Source organism: Psittacula echo (assembly GCF_963264785.1).
Source record: "Psittacula echo genome assembly, chromosome: 3".
NCBI lineage: Eukaryota > Metazoa > Chordata > Aves > Psittaciformes > Psittacidae > Psittacula > Psittacula echo.
The window spans coordinates 97,896,352-97,915,987 of NC_137736.1; the positions used below are offsets into that span (position 1 = coordinate 97,896,352).

A 19,636-nucleotide genomic window follows, 5' to 3' on the forward strand; every position below is an offset into this window, starting at 1 on the left:
AAAGTGTAGATTAAAACATACAATTCATTATTTCAGTTACATTTCTAAAGTTATTCAACTGCTGCAGTAGCAACAGACTTCTTTCCATTTTGGTAAACATGCATCTTAAACAACTGATGTGGAAGTCATTATCACCTGGCAGACACAACACATAGTGACAAAATTAAGATAAAGAGACAAACGTACAGATTAAGAAAAATAGTCATAAAAATATGGGGAGGAGGACACTTGCAAAAGCTTCCCCGTGTTTTGTCTATTTAAGATTGCAAGTTATTTTCCATAAGAAGAGAGTAAGCTGGATCCAGTTGCAGAGGCAGCCCGCTCCTACTTACTTTTATCATCTCCACTGTTGTAATTATCACTGTCAGGAGAGTGCTCACGGCGACGTTTGGGTGACTGACGAGGACTTGGACTGCTTTCATTTCTGTGACGCTTCCTGCAGAAAAAACAGGTACAGTCAAAATACTTCAGAACTCTTTAAAGAAAACATTCGTTCACTGAACAATCAATACAATCCCTGAAGTCTAAGCAACTCTTACAGAAGACAACACAGCTAAAGATGCCAGGAGTTCTGTAGTTTTTTAAGCTGTTATTCAAAAACTGCAAGCATGACCAGTTTTCTGACCATACTTTAAGATACCTTAAATTAAAACACAAACACTTAAGACAACTATCTTTTTTAGCAAGAAGTTATCAAAGATTATTAAGATAATTTTTAACTTGTGGCAATGACCCTTGCAGTGCACTGCACCCAGCTGGCAGCTAAACCCCCACTTATGGGGGGAGCCCATGCTGATTTATAGGAATCCACAATTCCCTCACACACAAGTCACTCACAATTCCCAAGCAAAGCAACCATTCAGGGCAACACTGGTTTTACCAGTATTGACAAAGCAGTGAGAATTCTATTGTATTGAAAGAAAAGAAAAAAAAAAAAAAAAAAAAGAAAAAAGTGCATCAGTGCTACGCACTTAAAGGAGGCACCACACATTCACTCAGGATATTGTTCACGCCTTCACTGGTAGCCTTCAGGTATTGAAAATTTAGTAGTGCAAAGGGTAATGCATGTTCTACAGAAATTTAACAAAGTCATGAACCCTGACCTTGTTAGCTGCTATCTGACTTTCCAGGCTTTAAAAGGTACCACAGACTGCTATTATGTTTTCAAGAATGCCTGCATTTATTAAAGGTAAGGCCAAACAAATATATTTAGAAATGAAAATTACAGTGCCTGATTCAATTGCTAGCTCCTGAGTAGTTCTACAATTCTGCACTAACAAAGCATTGGATTAATTTCATCACCATAGTACTGACTTTGGGGTCACCAGTGTGTGCCACACAGATGCAGGGTAGAAATGGTGCCAGACTAGGCCTCTGCATAAGCAGGCTATCTTCTCCCTTATGATACACCTTTGCTTACTAACATACTGAAATCAGCAGTAAAAGACTGCCTTTTTTTTCTTCTTAGACAGAAATAACATTCAGATCTACTCACTTGGATTTTCTCTCCTCATGGACATCTCTTGAGCTTCTTTCTTCTCGGATATCTTCTCTCTTATCCCTGCGGTCTTCCCTTCCTTTTTCTTTGTCGTCCCAGTCTCTCTGGCGGTCTCTTTCTTTATCCCTGTCTCGACCTCTATCCCTTTCTCGTTCCCGCTCACGATCTCTTTCTCGCTCCCGCTCCCTTTCTCGCTCCTCCCGCTCTCGCTCTCGTTCCTTCTCCCTCTCCCTCTCTCGTTCCCTTTCCCTGTCATGGTCTCTGTCTCGGTCCCGCTCCCGGTCCCTGTCTTTGTCCCGCTCTCTTTCCCTCTCCCGTTCCCGAGCACGATCTCGCTCCAACTCTCTTTCCTTCTCCCTTTCTCTTTCCCTATCTCTTTCCCTTTCCCTCTCTCGGTCCCGCTCCCTTTCTCGCTCCCTCTCCCGGGCCCTTTCCTCTCTCCTGTCATCAGACCGATCTCCCCTTCGCTCTTCTCTTCTATCATCCCGCTCAAGGTCATCACTTCGTCCTTGATGCCGTACTGGTGAGCTTGCTCTCTGATCTGTGAAGAGAAGCAGGTTTGATTACCAAGTGCTAAAGGGACATAAACTGCTTCCACTACACTAATGAAAACCCAACAGTTTTTGTTTTGACCATTTAGATACTGGTTTGCCTTAAATGAAAAGTAACTCCCTGCAGAAACATAGAAATTCTCTTTGGGGAGGGAAGAAGACAAAAAGCAGTACTAATTTTTTACTATTTTTCAGTATTTAAAAGGCTTTTCAATATTTAATAGGCTTTCCTTATTTTAACCAAAAACTACTACAAAATTTTTATTTTCTACTAGATTTTTCTGAATGGCTTTAAAAAGTAAGTATACACCTCACAGCCTAGCTATTACTATTACATTGCTCAATGATTCAAAATCTGGTATAAGATCTTAAAAAGCGCTGAATGACACAGATATGCAATGCTAAGCCTTCTATATGAAAATTTTACTTCTTAAGCCTGTTAAGAGTCACAGGCTTTACAAGAATTCACGCTGTTTATAATACACAGTAAGTTACTGCAAACTAAGAAATTCTGGCCTGTCTCATCACAGGAAAGATCTCTCCCCAGAAATACACAACCAAACCCACAGGAAACGGACAGGTGAGGATGAGACAGGGGAAGCAGAGCTGCTAGAAATTTTCATATGTATTCACTACAGAATCTTAAAGTTTTAGAAGCTTGATCAGTAGATTAGAGTCAGTGAGAAAACTAAACTTACATAGAAAATAACTGATTGAGAAGGAGAGAAACCTGATTTATTTACTTTCCACAGACTTCACTGCATTTTGTTAATTATATTTCAGATTTTTTTTACATATATTTCTATAAATTTTGACCACTTCGTAACAATTCCTATTCTCTGTAAATCATATCTGAACTACAACATATCGATAAAACTATTTTTCCACAATATATATTAAAAGTACTATAAAAAAAGAGCAAAAAATGGCATGAATAGAAGTTGGAATTTTTCAGTCCGTTACTCTGAGGCCAAGAGTGCATTTTGCTGTAAATTGAGACAACATCCACCGGGGCAAGCAGGCAGAATTTGCACATGACCAAATCAATAATATGTGCATTTTCATCAGTTTAATCAATTTTCATTTCTGAGTGAATTAACAATAGCTTACTGCTCTCCTGTTACCAGATAAAAATTGAAAGCAAACTTGAGTGACATTTCTGCCATGGATGTAACACTTATTTTTGTAAAAGGAAAATCATCAATCCATGCAATTGGTTCTGTGAACAGGTTTCACACTCTTTCAGTGGTGCCAAATATTATAATATGATTTACTGTGCATACTAAGTGTTACATTTTATCCAGAAGTTCTGTAACTAGTATCTATTATGTCAGTTTTGGTGACAAAACATCTATATGAAAGTCTTACATGAATCAAGATACTGGAAGTGTATTAGACAATTAAATGTGGATACTCAGCACTTCTTATATGACTTCATTTTTTGAAGTGCTGCTCCAGTGGTTGTTTGGAACATTCAACTTATTTGCCTTAGTTGAATAAAGGCAGCTCAAATGTGCAAGCTTGCATTTTAGAATCTTACTAAAATGATTCCTTACATATTACGGAATCAAATAGCAACCAATATCTATCCCAATCCTTCTCTGAATGACAAACATTAAGACTGTGGTCTAATTATGGAGACTATGTCTTGAATTATAACTCTGAGGAGGATTTACTATCACAAAAAATGATCTAATTTTTCAAGTAAGAAAACAACAAATTTTATCTCCATTCCAGCTCTTTACATTTTTCTCCTAAAAGGGAAATAGAACCCATTGAAAGCAACTTCCCTTCTATAAATTTATTTCATTGTGATTACATGTATTTTCTTTGAAGGTGTTTTTTTCTGTTGACTGGGATTTTCTTTGAATTCTGAATAATTTATAAACTCATAATGATAGGAAGAGCATAAATTACATTATAATATATCTAGGATTTTCTGGGGTGGGACGGTGGAAGAGATGAAAGCTACTCTGCAAAAGCCAACCCCCAGGATACATTTAGACTGCAGAATTTTTCAGCTAACAAGAAAAAGGAAGCCTGGAGATTAGGTCTGTTGAAATCCTGCCTTGAAGACGAGAGAGAATCTAAAGCGGAACCTTCCACAAGAACAAGCAACAACAGATACATTTCAGTGGGCCAAAAAGCACCCCTTGATGTTACAAAACACCTTTGTAAAAATTAAGCAACAGCTAGAACATATCTATCACTTCCAAATCAAAACTCAAGATAGGAAAAAACACTGTAATTTCACACTTATTCTTCATGGCTCCTCTTTTCAGTTCCATGCTACCTTCATTTCCCTGACTCCTCCTGTTCTCTTGTGAGTAAAATCTGGTACTAAGTTCCTCAAAGACACAGTACTCTTTCAGGTACAGAAGTAATTAAATGCAATTATGACTCTAAGCTTATATGTGTATGCATATGAAGTGGAGGTGGAGGCAAGGAGGAGGAAAAGATGTTTCACACTGAAGTTGTACAATGAAATCTTTTGAAGAAGTTTAGTTTATTTAAAGACTATCTGGATAAATAAAAACAGAAGGTGCCAACATCTAGCTATAGGGAGGGAGAAAGGCCATACATACACTGCCAATGAGTGATCTTACTACGTAAGTTAACTTATGTGAAGGACAAGACCAGTGTCAGTGTGCGGTGTCAAATGAGTTATTTATGAATTAATGGTGTGGGGACAGAACAAGGAAGAAAAAGGAGGGAGCCATAAACACACACATTCATATACATACATTTGATTACATATGTAAGTGTAGAAATACACATGCAAATACCTCTTTCTCTATTGTCACGCCTGTCTCGTTCACCATGTCTTCTTTCAAAAGAGGAATCCCTTGCTTGTTCTCGACTGTCATAGCGATCCCGGTCAGGGTAGCTACTCCTTGAGTCCCAGCTGTCATGGTAGGTTCCACTACTGCTGTGACCATCAGCCTGGGATCCTCTAGTTCCACGACTTCCTAATAGATGTAGCAATATAAAAGATCAGTTTCTGTATGTAAGGAAAACCACTGATATTTATACCAATTAAAGTAGCAACTTTTAATAAACCTGAATTAATTGTTCATGGAAATAGAAATTGTAGTGCCACACTCTATTTAACCAACAACTCCAATTTTACATGTTTTAATTGTAAAGTTATTATTTTCAAACTGCAAAAATCAAGATTTTTTAAATCACCATGCCCTGGTCATATCATAGATCTCCTGGCTAGAAACAAATGTCACATTTGTTCAGAGTAGCATGTAAGCTTATACACTGTGCAGAAGGAATAAGCAGAGAAAGCAGAGGTAATTTCTCTTGTAAAAATGATATAGCATTTCCCTGCCACAATAAGCCTGAGAAAGCCAAAATACATTTTCTATAGATGGTTAAAAGTGAAGCTGTTCCACAAAGTGCATCAGACTTTCAAAAATATTGCCACAGGTTAAAATCCTTTTTTTTTTTTTTTTTTTTTATTTTGGTCAATCAAGAAGGGACAGGATGGCAGGGCAGGGAGAGCTGTGAAAGGTGGTTTTCAAGTACCTATGACATGCAGAGAACACCAAAAACCTGCTGCCCAGTACTCTGAAACATACTGCCCCCTTAGAATCTTCAACTACACATAGAATCATAGAACAGTTTGGGTTGGAAGTGACCTTAAAGATCATCTACTTCCAACACCCCCCGCCATTGGAAGGCACACTTTCCACTTGACCAGGTTGCTCAAAGCGCCATCCAACCTGGCACTGAACACTGCCAAGGACAGGGCAGCCACAGCTTTTCTGGGCAGCCTGTTCCAGTGCCTCAACACCCTCGCAATGAAGAATTACTTGCTTATAGCTAATCTAAATCTACCCTCTTTCAGTTTAAAGCCATTCCCCCTTGTCACATCCCTATATGTCCTTGTAAAAAGTCTCTCTCCAGCTTTCTTGTAGCTGCCCCTTACTTGTATTTGTAGCCCATGGAAAAACCTAGGGCTGCAGAAACATTAGAGTGGTGTAAAGGTTTAGGGTTTGTTTTAAAACTGGATGGCAGAATACCAATGTTATGCTACCTTAAAGAATGGAGAACATGTAAGTCCTATAAATGTAAGCAACTGTTCTAATTTGTGCAAAGCGTTCGACGCTGTCCCACGTGACATCCTTGTCTCTAAATTGGAGAGACATCAATTTGACGGGTGGACCACTCGGTGGATAAAGAACTGGCTGGATGGCTGCACGCAAAGAGTTGTGGTCAATGGCTCGATGTCCGGCTGGAGACTGGTAACGAGTGGTGTCCCTCAGGGATCGGTGTTGGGACCAGTCTTTTGCCGATGACACCAAGCTGTGTGGTTCGGTTGATACGCCAGAGGGAAGGGATGCCATCCAGAGGGACCTCAACATGCTTGCGAGGTGGGCTGATGCCAACCTTAGGAAGTTTAACCAAGACAAGTGCAAGGTCCTACAGCTGGGTCGGAGCAATCCCAGGCACAGCTACAGGTTGGGCAGAGAAGAGATTCAGAGCAGCCCTGCAGAGAAGGACTTGGGGGTGTTGGTCGATAAAAAAATGAACATGAGCCAGCAGTGTGCGCTCGCAGCCCAGAAAGCCAACCGTATCCTGGGCTGCATCAAAAGGAGCGTGACCAGCAGGTCAAAGGAGGTGATCCTGCCCCTCTACTCTGCTCTCGTGAGACCTCACTTGGAGTATTGTGTGCAGTTCTGGTGTCCTCAACATAAAAAGGACATGGAAGTGTTGGAACAAGTCCAGAGGAGGGCCACGAGGATGATCAGGGGACTGGAGCACCTCCTGTATGAAGGTAGGCTGAGAAAGTTGGGGCTGTTCAGCCTGGAGAAGAGAAGGCTGCGTGGAGACCTCATAGCAGCCTTCCAGTATCTGAAGGGGGCCTACAAGGATGCTGGGGAGGGACTATTCATCAGGGACTGTAGTGACAGGACAAGGGGTAATGGGTTCAAACTTAAGCAGGGGAAGTTTAGATTGGATATAAGGAAGAAATTCTTTACTGAGGGGGTGGTGAGGCACTGGAATGGGTTGCCCAGGGAGGTTGTAAATGCTCCATCCTCGGCGGTGTTCAAGGCCAGGTTGGATGAGGCCTTGGGTGGCATGGTTTAGTGCGGGGTGTCCCTGCCCATGGCAGGGGGGTTGGAACTAGATGATCTTAAGGTCCTTTCCAACCCTAACTATTCTATGATTCTATAATTTAATGACAATAGAATTGAACATAGCTTTAGAAGTATGAGCTATTTGGCAGCACCTCCTTATCAAATACCAAACAAGGTAGTATGAATGTCAATAATCAATCTCCAACTATAGGGATACTTATTAGTTTTTTAAATAATGCAATACCCTTATCAGATAATTCTGGACCTCTGCCTCGACTTCTGCCAGTTCTATCACTTCTGCTCTCATTTCTGGAGTCACTTCTGGAGTCATTCCTTGTTTCGGCCCGAGAGCTCTCCTCTCTGCCATGCGATCTTCCATAGCTGCGCAAGTCCTCCTGATACTGGTCATCCTTTTTATGGGCGTCACGACTCTCTCTGTCTCTGTAGTCATGGGAATCCCGTGTGGAGCGTGAGTCTCTCTGATCACGACTATCTTTAGTATCTCTACTATAATCCCTTGTATCTCTGGAGTCTCGAGTATCTCTGGATTCCCTTGTCTCCCTTCGATCTCTGTTGTCTCTTGTCTCCCTCCGATCTCTTCCATCACGAGACTCTCTGTCATCTCTGTGATCCCTGGAGGTACTCTGCTCCTGGTCATAATCACGATCATCTCTTGATTCTCTTTCTTTTTCCCTTTTTCCTCTAGTTTCTGTAAGATGTTTAAAAAAAAGTTACACGCCTAATCAAAGCAAGCAAAAGTTTAGCACACAAAACCCATTAAAATAATAGTGTCAAAATATACTTCTGGCATACAACAGCTCAAAATTAATATGTAAGTAGGAGAAGATCATGTTGGGTATTTACCTATACATTCAGTAAGCTCTAAAGATCTTTTTGTGAATTTGAATCTGTACTTTACAAATATTTACCTATTCAAAAGACAGTAAGTATAATAAAAATAAATTTCAAACGTATTAGAGCAAACACACTTCAATACTTTTAAGGTAGGATCATTTTTTTCCTCCAATCATAGATTCATTTTTAATCCATACACATATATTTTCAGGAAATTTAAGCTATATTTAGATCACTTGCTTTTAAGACCTCAGTGCCCTGCCAAAGCCTTTTTCTTTTTTAATTATGTATTTATAACGTTACTGCTACAGGAAGGTAAGATTACAACCAGTCCAACAAAAAGCTGACATATATACTCTTTGAAAGCTGTCTCTAGAGTGAAACAGCATGTTTGCTCATCACAAATTACTCAACCAGCTTTACAGACTTCCAGAGGGAATGACTGTTTCTTTGCACACACCTCACTTAATGTCAATTAAAAGGACAACAGAGCAATCAGTAAGGACCGGATTAGCATTCAGAAACCTCACACAAAAGAGTAGTATTCACTCACAAGTATCCTGCTGTCATTCAGCTGATCCACTGGTACATGCCTGATACCAAGAGAAGCTCACTTACCTACTGACACCACCATGTCATCACACGAGAAACACCTAGACAAATGCCTACAGGATCTTTACTATCAGCTCAGCCTATATAAGCAGTCCTTTGAGGTACACAGTCCCTGAAGACAGCACCACCAGCACAGGAACTATAATACAGCCCATATTTTCTTCACCCCCTAGCCACTGGGACAGATACCAAAGCTTGAAAATCAAGTTTCAAAATGCAATTTGCAAAGAAATAAAAATTATTCTGAAGTGTTATTTTTCATTCATACCATCCCGCCTTTCATGGCGCCTGTCATGAGACTGTGAAGTCCGATCACGATCATGTCTCCCCTTTTCTCTTCCAGGAGATCGGTGTCTCGAAGGACTTCGCTTCCTCTGAGGAGAAGAGGAAGAGTGTGGGGGATATGGAGAAGATGATCGCCTTGCAGGTGGGGAAGCTGTCCTTTGATAGGATGGAGAAGGAGTTCTTTTGCGGTGTGGGGAAGGAGAATGTCTTTGTACAGAGGAGCCTGACTGCGATGAAGAGGAGTGATGTCTGGAGGATATGGGAGAATGATGCTGACCTGACGGGGAAGCAGATCTGCAAATAAAGAGTTAGAATAGGCACACATGTAATAACCTGATTTGAAAGGTTCTTATTATGCCCTACAAAAAAAGAGTGATTAAAACAATGTGGCATTCTCCACTCTTTGTCTGCTGAAAGTGCTGTTTCTATAAAACACCAACTAGTTTTCCCTCAAGGGTACCAAGAATACCCTTTCAAAATAATGCTTTCTTTAAATGGCAATAGTTTATTTATCCAAGAACAAGCTGTTCAATCAAAATTATATTACACAGCCACCTCCTGGGGGAAGGGAGAGAGGAGTCAGAAAAGAAAGTTATTTTCTTCACCACCCCCGAAACAAGAACAATTGTTTTCGTCAATATAAAATGCTTTCTGAAATTCATGATAAAATTAGGCAGTTAACATTTTACACAGTATTACCTAAGGGGATTTTTTTTTCTTTTGTTTCCAACAGCATTCAGTTCTTTATAAAAGAAACAGTGTCACCTTCTTGTGCATTTTTAACTTCTTTCTTTTCTTATAAGCATTGATCTTTAAACAATTTAGGCCTTGATTCAGAAAACCTATATGCGTATCTACTTAAAGGTTTTAGCAAACATGAATATTTACACTAACAAGGAAAACTCATAGCTAATAAGATAAGAAAACGCAGATAAAGCATCTCTCACCTTCAAAATCCCATCACTCAACTAAAAACCATTTAGACAACAGTAAACAGATTTCCTCATAATACATTATCCCATACAGAGTCTAATGTGGACACACATATTTCAAGCCCTTGAGCTCAGTAGTGAGGGTGTTTTTCCCTTACCAGCATCAAAGTGATTTGCAAGTATGTTTTTACATGAAATATGCATTACCCTTAACTCACGACTCCCTTCTGCTTCACAAAATTCCAGAGATTCCAACGAGAAAAGCAGGAGTCAGAAAAAACACACATAGACAATCCACATCAAAAATCCCACTTAAGTGGTTTAGTTCCCACTTTTGAATTTCCATATATAGTGTCGGTGACTTCAAGTAAACATCCAGATCATACAGATGAAGCTCTCAGTTTTGGGTGATTCACAAATGAGGGACTACTTTATCAAAGGCAGTAGTACCTCTGCAATCTTCTGCTATATCCCAGCCTTTAAAATGACAATTTGTATGTCACACTGTCACTTACAGATGAAACAGATGGCCTGGAATTTGTAGCAAAATTTCCAAAGCACTTGAAGTAAAATTCTGCCAAGGTCAGAAATGGCTGACAGAATATAATATAATTCCATGATTTACCATCTTTAAACTAAGACTACATTTAGTTTTCCCCATGAAACCATTATCATGAAACATGCGGTCACCAAAACTGGCTTGCATGGAAAGTTATCAACGGTTTGGAGACAAATAAAACATTTAAAATATCCTTCTATGCTTCTAGAGGAAGGCCCATTTATCTTCCCCGCTTAATGTTCCTTTCCACACACTTGATACATCTGCACAGAATCCCCAAGCAGGTGCTAATGAGCAAAATACAGAGTTGAGTAGGAAAAACAAAAAACAAAAAAAAAAAGGAGAAAAGGATGCTGCAAAGGTATTTTTCAGTCTCCTTACTACTGCTGGCTGCAGGGGGAACAGGCTGCTTCACTCCCTTCCCTATATGCACAATCTAACTTAGAGAAAATCCATCAGTGACATCTAGATTAAAACAATACAACATTGTTCAGCTGAACTGAGTCACCACAGCAGCAAAAGAGCTTGCTTACGACTCTTAGGATTTCTGAATGGATGGGTTTATTTTGCTTGTTTTATCAGCATGCAGATATATATCTGCTGTCTTCCTCCCACCCTTCAACAGAAGGGCCGAAAATAAGGATGCTTCCCTCTCCATTATACAAACATAGGACTGCAGTAGTATTTAGCACTGCCATTCCAAACCTGAGCTTAGAGAGTCCTTCAGACCAAAATAAGAAGTCTCCTCCTTCCTTTTTAATGGGTGGCAGAAAGATTTTTTTCCAAGGCCCCTAGAACTGGCAGGATGATCATTTCCCTGAAGCTTCCTGCAAGAAGGGTCTCTGAAATTGTCCTTGTACTGTACTGTTTAGCCAATTGTGTTTGCTTTTCAGGAAAGATGTGTAGAGCCAGGATCTGTGTACCACCTTACCTATTTCGGAGCAGAGAAACTCTGCTCCTTCCTCACCTCCAAGATGGAAGACTTCTCACATTTTCTACTTTTTAAGGGGGAAGGTAAGAAATAAAAAAGTTCACAGGCTATGTCTTATATCAGACTTCTGAAGTTCCACCTGAAGCCAAAACATATGAGAGGGAGTGATAAATGGAAGCCTGCACCAATACTTGTGCTCTTGACAACACAGGCATTCTCAGTGTAGTAACTTGGCAAAAAAAAAAAAAACACCAGCCCCCAAATTCTCAGAGTTCAGGTGTTTGAGGCACACACCTATTCACAACAGACACACAAACCAACAAAGGAAGTTTCTAAACTACAACTATCCATGGAAGCAAAACCCATGCAATTGACCTCCCACCTGCGAGATGGTGAGAAGTTATGCTTGTGAGTGGTTGACTTTGTTGGAGCTCGGGAGGTTTGTCTTCGCCTTGAAGCAGGTGGTGAATACTCCCTGGAAGGGGAAGAATTACTGCCAGAATGATCTGCAGGACTAGGAGAACGCTTCTGTCTATGGGAGCTTTCAGAGGCATCCCTGGGAAACATAAACAGCAGCTTGTTTAACAGGTATAATATGGCACTACTACAACTCCAAGACAGAACCTGTGCTTATAAGTTCAAGAACAGTCTTATAGAAACATATATTCCACCCATAATTTCACATATGAGATCACCTTAATCTAGCAAAACTCAAGAATGCAAGACATGCACTGAATTTCTTGCTAGTTACTAAACTGTAAAATACAAAACTAAAATATGGTAAATCCAAAATTATATTCTCATAATTATACCTAGTATTTCATGTGTCCATGCCTCAAGTCACAGACATTTTCAAACACTACTCACAGTTGCAAATGAATGAAAAGGATCTGTCAGAACCCTCAACTATTTCACTTACTGTACATGATGAAGACTTGATGAATCATTCTTAATTTTTATTATTTCGACAAAAAAAAAAAAAAAGACAAAAAAACCAGCACTGAAATAAAAAGCTGCAGTCACCACAGCAATACCTGGTTATAGTACAATAATAAGCCAAGTACTCTCTTAATCCTTCCAGCACTACCTAGAATGTTCTTTTCTACTGCTTATGAACTCCTTCCAGTAATGGGAGTGTACAAGCATGAGGGAAACAATATAGTCTAAACTAAGTGTGATATAATTCATTTAATCAATTAAAAATACACATCTACTGGTCTTCCACTCCTTTGTTATGCCAGTTACAAAGTAAACACGAACATGTACCCTATTTTCATCAAGGGAATAGAGGACTTAAAAATGCAGATTTTGTATCTTTCAACTTAAATGGACACATATGCTTCAGAAAATAACAGTCACATTAGTCCACCATTTCATATATATATACACACACACATGCATATATGTGCAAAAGCAAAGTAATTCTAAAATCACAGTAGTCTTTGACTACTTCAGAAACATTTTAACCTACTGAATATTAGGTAGAGTTTAAACCTTCCAGTGCCAAATTAGAAAGATAATAGTCCTTTAAGATTTCAGAAGAGCAGGAAAGAGGACAAGTGAATGACTTTGATAAATATTTTGGCAAATTAATTGCTCCACTAGTGAAAGTCCAATTCCTGAGATGTAATGGATCTTTCAAAAGGGTATTTTACAAACTCACTAAGTTATATAATTAAAACCTACCAGCCTGTTAATTAGTCCATCAACACATCTATATAGCACACTTAAAATATTTAATGAGTACCAAAAAGGTTGTTGGCAAAGCAAGTATAAAGCCCTTAATATTCAGTGTTCTATGAAACATAACTTTAAAAGCAAGGTTACATTAATGTTAAAAGCTAATAATGCAACATAACTTACCTCTGCTTCTCTTTTTTCTCCTTGTGCCTTTCAAAGTCACGGCCTCTTTCTTTCACCTCCCTTGTCTTTTCTTCTGAACGCTCTTTTGCTTTATGTTTTTCTTTGTGTTTCTTCCCCAGGGGAGTTTCCTCTAGTACTGGAGGAGGAGGACTAGGGGTACGGGGGCCTTTCTTTTTACTCTGGTTACTTTTAGAACTCCTATAGATAGATTAACAGGGGGAAGAAAAATGAAGGACTGCCAGCTACTTCAAACAATGATTTCTCAGATGCTGGCAGGAAAGTTATAATGTAAAGGGCCTTGAAGCTTTTAGGATGGGATTCACCACTCCATTAGCAAAGCAGTGTTCAATAACTCTACTTGACTGAAGGGTGAATGTAGATGGTAAAAATTCACATTGAACTCTTCCATTTATAACCTTTATTTCTGAAGCAAGTGTACAAAAATGGGAATTGCTCCTGTTCAGACAGAACTAGTTTTCAAAGTTAAAATGCCCTTGCATGAACTGCACACATCAGAGAAGGAGAATTCAATAAAGCATCTTGTCTGTTTAGACTCCCACGTCTGCAATGCAAAACCCCAAACATATACACAAAATGACCTATCAACTCATGTCTTGAATTTAACGTTAACTACCTGATAAAGAATACAGGATAAAGAATATTTTTGACTATGCATTCATGATATGAAATGGTATATATTTTTCATATAAACTACCATTGACATAAAGCCTATGAACTAGATACCACCACATACTGAATGTCAGCAGCATACTACCCCATGCTGTACATTCTCATAGCAGAAACGACATTGTTTTGTTCCTGTTTTAAAGGGGATTTTTGCTTAGCAAATACAGATGTGCCTGCTTACTCTGCTACAGTAATTTCTTTCTCATCTAAGTGCTGCAGTCATTCAAAAGGTCCTGGAGCCAGCAATCACTTAGAAACACGTTTTGGAGATTGACTTTTGGTGTCAAGGTACCCAGTTCAAACTTCTGTGATTTTCACATACCTTGTCCTTGCATTTTTCCTCCCCTTCGCATCCCCCACTTCCTTTCCCCTCCTGAATTCTGAAAAATTTCCTGCCTTGAAAGTCAAACATTATTTCTTGAACAGCAATATGCAATACCAACAGAATGTGCAGGTAGTCAAATTATAAGTTTCACTTCAGTCCAGAAAAGCCACTTCACAGGCTGCAGCATCTCAAAATAAAACTGCTTTTCAACTCTTTTAATGGTTTATATTTCCTCATCACCTCTCAGAGATTCTGGACATTCAGAGAGAAAAGGTTCGCTTGTAAACCATGAATTTAATCAACTGGCAGCTATATTAATGTAACAATTTTCTGCATAAGATGATTCACAGTGCACAATTTAGAGAACTTCCCCTGAAGTTACAGAATCAAAAGTCCTGAAAGCAAGGATAATGAAACCCCGTATTATTTATGAAAAACCCAGTAATAAAAATCAGCGTGGTTCTCTCCTCTCACTTTTCTCGCAAGACGCGTTCACATACTGACCTCTGCTGATCCAGGAGTGGGGAAGATACAGTAGATGTTTTCTTCTCTTTCTTACTAGCTGAAGATGATGATTTGGGACTGGATCTTCGTTTTGGAGATTTGCTAGACTTTCTTGGTGATGGCGATGGTGATAATTTAGATCTAACCACCTCTGGGGAAATCTTGAGGAAAAGAATATATTAACTGATACTGATGCTCAAGAGCTTGACTGTATGTGTCAAATATGTAAATTCAGTAACAGCCTGCATCTGAGATCTTAACCAGGTACACATTTACCTCAAAGTAACTACCATTTTCATAGAACATCATAAAAGGAAGATGACAGGAAACGGATGGAGGCAGATAAGATGATGCACTCTGTAATACATCACAAAAACTATAACTCAAAGTTTAAAATCAATACATGCCCAGTGAGCATTCAAGTTTGTCCTACTCATTTAATAGCAGACTTCATAAAGCAGAACACTTGGTTATGGTGCTGGATGATTGACCAGATTCTCCCAACTAACATCCAAGTCCCATACTAAGTTACACATGCGCCAGTTATTTACTACTATGTAATACAATAGTGCATTTGTAGCCCAGGAAGCTTAAGTCTTCCAGGAAACAATTAGAAGGCTATGAAGTGGCTCCTGAATTTTTATTTTTAATTTCACATTGACATAATACAAACCTCTTTTTTAATGACTATATCCTCTCGTTTCTCCATATTTTCCTGCTCCAATTTCATGAGTTCTCTCTGAATCTTTTGGCGCTTCATTTCCAAAGACAGCTCATGATCATAATCATAATTAACATCTCCATTATCAGAGTCTTTATTATAAAAAAAAGTAAATCGATTAGTAAACAATTACATATGAAATAGTAATATTTAGCATACTGGATGCAACATATTTCAGTGACTTTTAAGCACTGCATGAATGGATCAATGAAGCTAAGCAAAATCTCTTTAATTATGCCTGTAAACTTGAAGAAACTCCAGGTAGTTCCACAGAAACTGCAGTTAAGTTTTTAAACTCCATTAACAAAAACACCTTGACTTCTTTCAGGGACCTGCATCAATTAAGCTTAGTTAGCAAGGAAAACTCAGTAAACCATTTATTTATATTTAAATAACAAAAAAGAGAATATCTTCATGAAGTCCAAAAATATGTAGAGCACTACTTAACTGGGAAATCTCATATGAAACAGATCTAAGTACTGAAACATGATACTAAAAGGCTTTGTGTAATAGAGTATCTCGCAAATCAATTGATACACTTAATATATCTACAAATTGAATTTAAAATAAGAGGTCTGTATAACCTCTCTCACTGGATTAATGCACACTACAAGAGTTTATTTCTGTTTTAAAACAACATTACTGTTTGATTTTCGTATCAGAAAAGGTGCTATTTCTCTCACTTTTTCATTAAGTCATGGCTAGTTAAAATCATACGTTTCAAGCTTTGCAACTGAAATCTTACTGAAAACTAAAGCAATTTACTCACTCTGTTCGTATTTCTTATTATAAGGCTATTTAAGTTTAATGCTCTAAAAGCACTTTAGGAAAATAACTGTCAGAGAAAAGATAACTTCATTAAGAAGTTATTAGCTTTCACTCCCCCTCCTACACACAGGAACTATATAAAAGGTTCTGCAATAACTGAACTCAGTCTACAAATGCCCTTTATATGCCAAAAATGCATGGGAACCGCTTATAGAGAGGAGCAGTTCCTAACAGCATAGGTTCTTTCCCAGTCCATCTACCTGCTTATATAGCACTCAGTAGAACTTAACAGATGGTAATTCTACTTCAGTCATATAGCTACAATCAACATTATTTTGATAAAACATAGTTTTCAAGATGAAAGCCTCAATGTGTAGAACTTCACACATTCATACTATGTATTTATATAAAACTTGAGGGTTCTATGTTACAAACTTTTTTGACTTAAGATTCTACTGCCATGTATATATGTCATAGGCTGCTGTTTCTTGAATCATGCTGAAAAGAAAATTTAGAAAGGAGTGAAAATAAATCACAGCTTCTATTCAAGTACTGTGACACTCAAAACAATATCTGCAACGCTTACATGCTAAAGTCACCTACGTAATGAAATTTATAGAGGAGCTTCATCCCAAAACCAACTTGTAGTATACTTTATTGCAAATACCTTCATAATATCAGAATTCACTTAGAATGGATCAGGATTCTCATCTTCTATTGCAATATTGTAACTACTTCTCAAACACTGACACGAAACTACACAAACACTAAAGTTCATTAGAACCAGTCATAATTTCACTGTCAGGTGAGCTTGGTCTCTAACAAAAGTGAAACTCAGGAGAAAACAGACAGTCTTTTCCTCAAGTAGACAAGTATTATAAACAAGGACAACAAAATCAGCTTTTAACCACTAAACAAAACAAAAAAGCCCACACAAACAAAAATGAGTACAGAAGGTAACGCAAGACTCTACCACTCCTGAAGTGTTTTCAGATTGCTACCTTCAGCTGCTGAGCTGTTGTTATACCCATCCAGTGAAGCCCTTGTTAATGAGACAGTCTACACCATTACAAATTATGCAACAAAACCCTGCTGACTTTTTAATTCAAAGGAGTTATTCTCTCTCCTCAGACTGCTCAATTCTGAAATTACTTTGGATGTAACTTGGATTCAACTAGTGATCTAAATGTGAAAGGTTCTGCTATAGAGTAGCCTATGGCCAAGTTTCTTGTCTGAAGAGTCTTTAAAAGGGAAAAAAATGCACACATTTTTAAAATAAGTTGGTTTTAGCACTGTAGCAATCCAACTACAAAGCAAAGACTGCTTCTTTGCTCACATCCAAAACTAAAAATTAATGGCTACTGCATAAAAGTATTCTGTTTAGAGACCATATCTTCAAACATTCTACTTTACATACAGCCCAGTAATCTTGTAATTCACTGAGCTCTAGAGGGACCATTCGTTTCATTACACTTACCTTCTCTATTTGTTTCCCAATCCCCATTTTCCTCTTCACTTTCTGGTGTTCTCTCCTTTGTAATTTTGATATCCTCTTTTTCCCTGTGTCTTCCTCGTGAAGACTCTTTCTATAAGGGGAAAAATGCTGCATTAGAGTATACATTTTTATTTTAAAAGAAGACTGAAGAAGGTACATTTTACATGGCATTTTGGCTGTTTCTTTTTTATAGTTCAAAAAGTATTTCTCCCTTTAGCCTGCTGAACAAATACCTTCTTAAATAAGCAGAGATTACACAGGCAACATGATCAAATGCAATTTCAAATAATCAGTATGCAAACAGCAGATGGGGAAAAGAGAAGAAAGGTTTCATAAAGTAAGAAGGTTTAGAGGCAGGGCAAGAAACACGCATGTATCAGAGAACAAAGTTTAAAACAGGAACTGAAAGAACAGATCAGGTTCTTGACCTGACAGCTCAACAAACATCAGAAGAGTATAATTTTACCAGCTTGAGTGAAAGTTCTCAGCTGTAAATAGGAATACTTATATGCAAGGCAGATGAGCCTCAGAAGCTGAACCATTTAACTCTCCACAGGACAAATAATTGGAGGAAATAATATAATAAATAATAAAAACCCCAGAGACCCTTGGCTGGCAGAAGGAAAGGGGAAAAAAAAAAAGGCTAAAGCAACACACTGGAATCAAGTTTTGTTGATAACTTTATATTTGAACTTTCACTGGCCCTGAGCTATTACACAAGTCTAACTATTGCAGCAGCACCATTCTGCATGTGGCAGATGGTCCTGTGGACTCCTAAGGAAGTCAAAGACTGTTCTTACACGAACAACAGAAATTTCGAAAGGTAACTGAGCCCAGGCTGTTCTTTCCCCCCACCTAAATTCCAGTGGTAACTGATACATAGTTACATCATTGCCACTGCTGAAGTGACATTCCTTAAATAATCTACCTGGGATCAAGTGGAGTACAGGCCAAAGTTTTTTCACTATTTGGAAAAAAAAAAAAAAAAAAAAAAAGAAGAAGACCATTCAAGCTTAGAAGTATCTCAGGTTAATTTACTAAGTAGGAAACCAGAAAGAGCAAATAATCAAAGTCTGTTCCATATCTCTTTTGTTCTCACCTCCCATAGCGCCTTCTTTTGCCTTTTGGGGATTCTTCAGTGTTGATACGTAGAAACCTTTGTTTTTTATATCAAGAGAAGGAGATGCCTGAGAATTTCACTAGCTATTTCTTACTGGGACTTAGATTTTTACTTAATTTCAATCCTTAACATCACCTTAGAAATACAGTAAGGAAATAACATAAGCTTGTGGATAGTGACTCCCAAGTAAGTAAAATTCAACTATTCCTTTTTACTCACTAAATGTTAAGATCTTATCTCTAGCTTAATGATATGATGACAGAAGAAGTACCGTATTTATTTTACCTAGTGAACTAAAACCAGATACTTCAGCACACAGTTATTCTCAAGCCTCTCATCTTGATGCATTCAGTGTACCATATTCAAAGGCTCAGAAGCGACCAGTCACTACGTAACACAAAGGAGTTTCACCGTAAAGAACTAATTTGTGTCATGTTTAATTAAAAGCAGCTTGTAGAATAAGGAAAAAAAAAAGGTGGGGGAAGGGGAAAGAGAGGTTTCTCCATTTCATGACAGGATCTCTAAAATGATGCACAAGACGCTAACCTATCAAGTTGTGTTGGTTACTGACAACACCTAAGCCATCATAAGATGTACTTAAGACACTTCAGTCTAACAGCAAGAACTGTACTATACAAAGCAAGTTACTTTAAAAGAAAATCCCTCTAATGACATTTGAAAACCCCAACTTCATCAACAAGCCTGCCCTGCAACCACTCTTTATTTTCTTAGAGTATCTCAATTTTTCTAGACTGCCCTCCTTGAAAGATTGCATCTGTTGTATTAAACTGCGTACTTCCACGCTATACTCGAACTCCTACAATATAAACAATTTCTGAA

At 38.3% G+C, this 19,636-nt stretch overlaps 1 protein-coding gene across 1 annotated transcript in view; it reads right to left on the reverse strand.

Annotated features, from left to right (window-relative positions):
* The window catches only part of ZC3H13 (zinc finger CCCH-type containing 13), a gene marked incomplete at its 5' end in the record, with an annotated part of 48,171 nt that overhangs the window by 11,176 nt on the left and 17,359 nt on the right, over positions 1-19,636 (reverse strand). The window contains 10 exons of the mRNA XM_080613549.1: positions 333-436; positions 1,496-2,039; positions 4,836-5,018; positions 7,384-7,848; positions 8,875-9,185; positions 11,696-11,869; positions 13,177-13,374; positions 14,693-14,853; positions 15,366-15,505; positions 17,659-17,767. Of these exons, the coding sequence (XP_080469675.1) occupies positions 333-436; positions 1,496-2,039; positions 4,836-5,018; positions 7,384-7,848; positions 8,875-9,185; positions 11,696-11,869; positions 13,177-13,374; positions 14,693-14,853; positions 15,366-15,505; positions 17,659-17,767 (2,389 nt within the window). The remainder of the gene's footprint in view (positions 1-332; positions 437-1,495; positions 2,040-4,835; positions 5,019-7,383; positions 7,849-8,874; positions 9,186-11,695; positions 11,870-13,176; positions 13,375-14,692; positions 14,854-15,365; positions 15,506-17,658; positions 17,768-19,636) is intronic.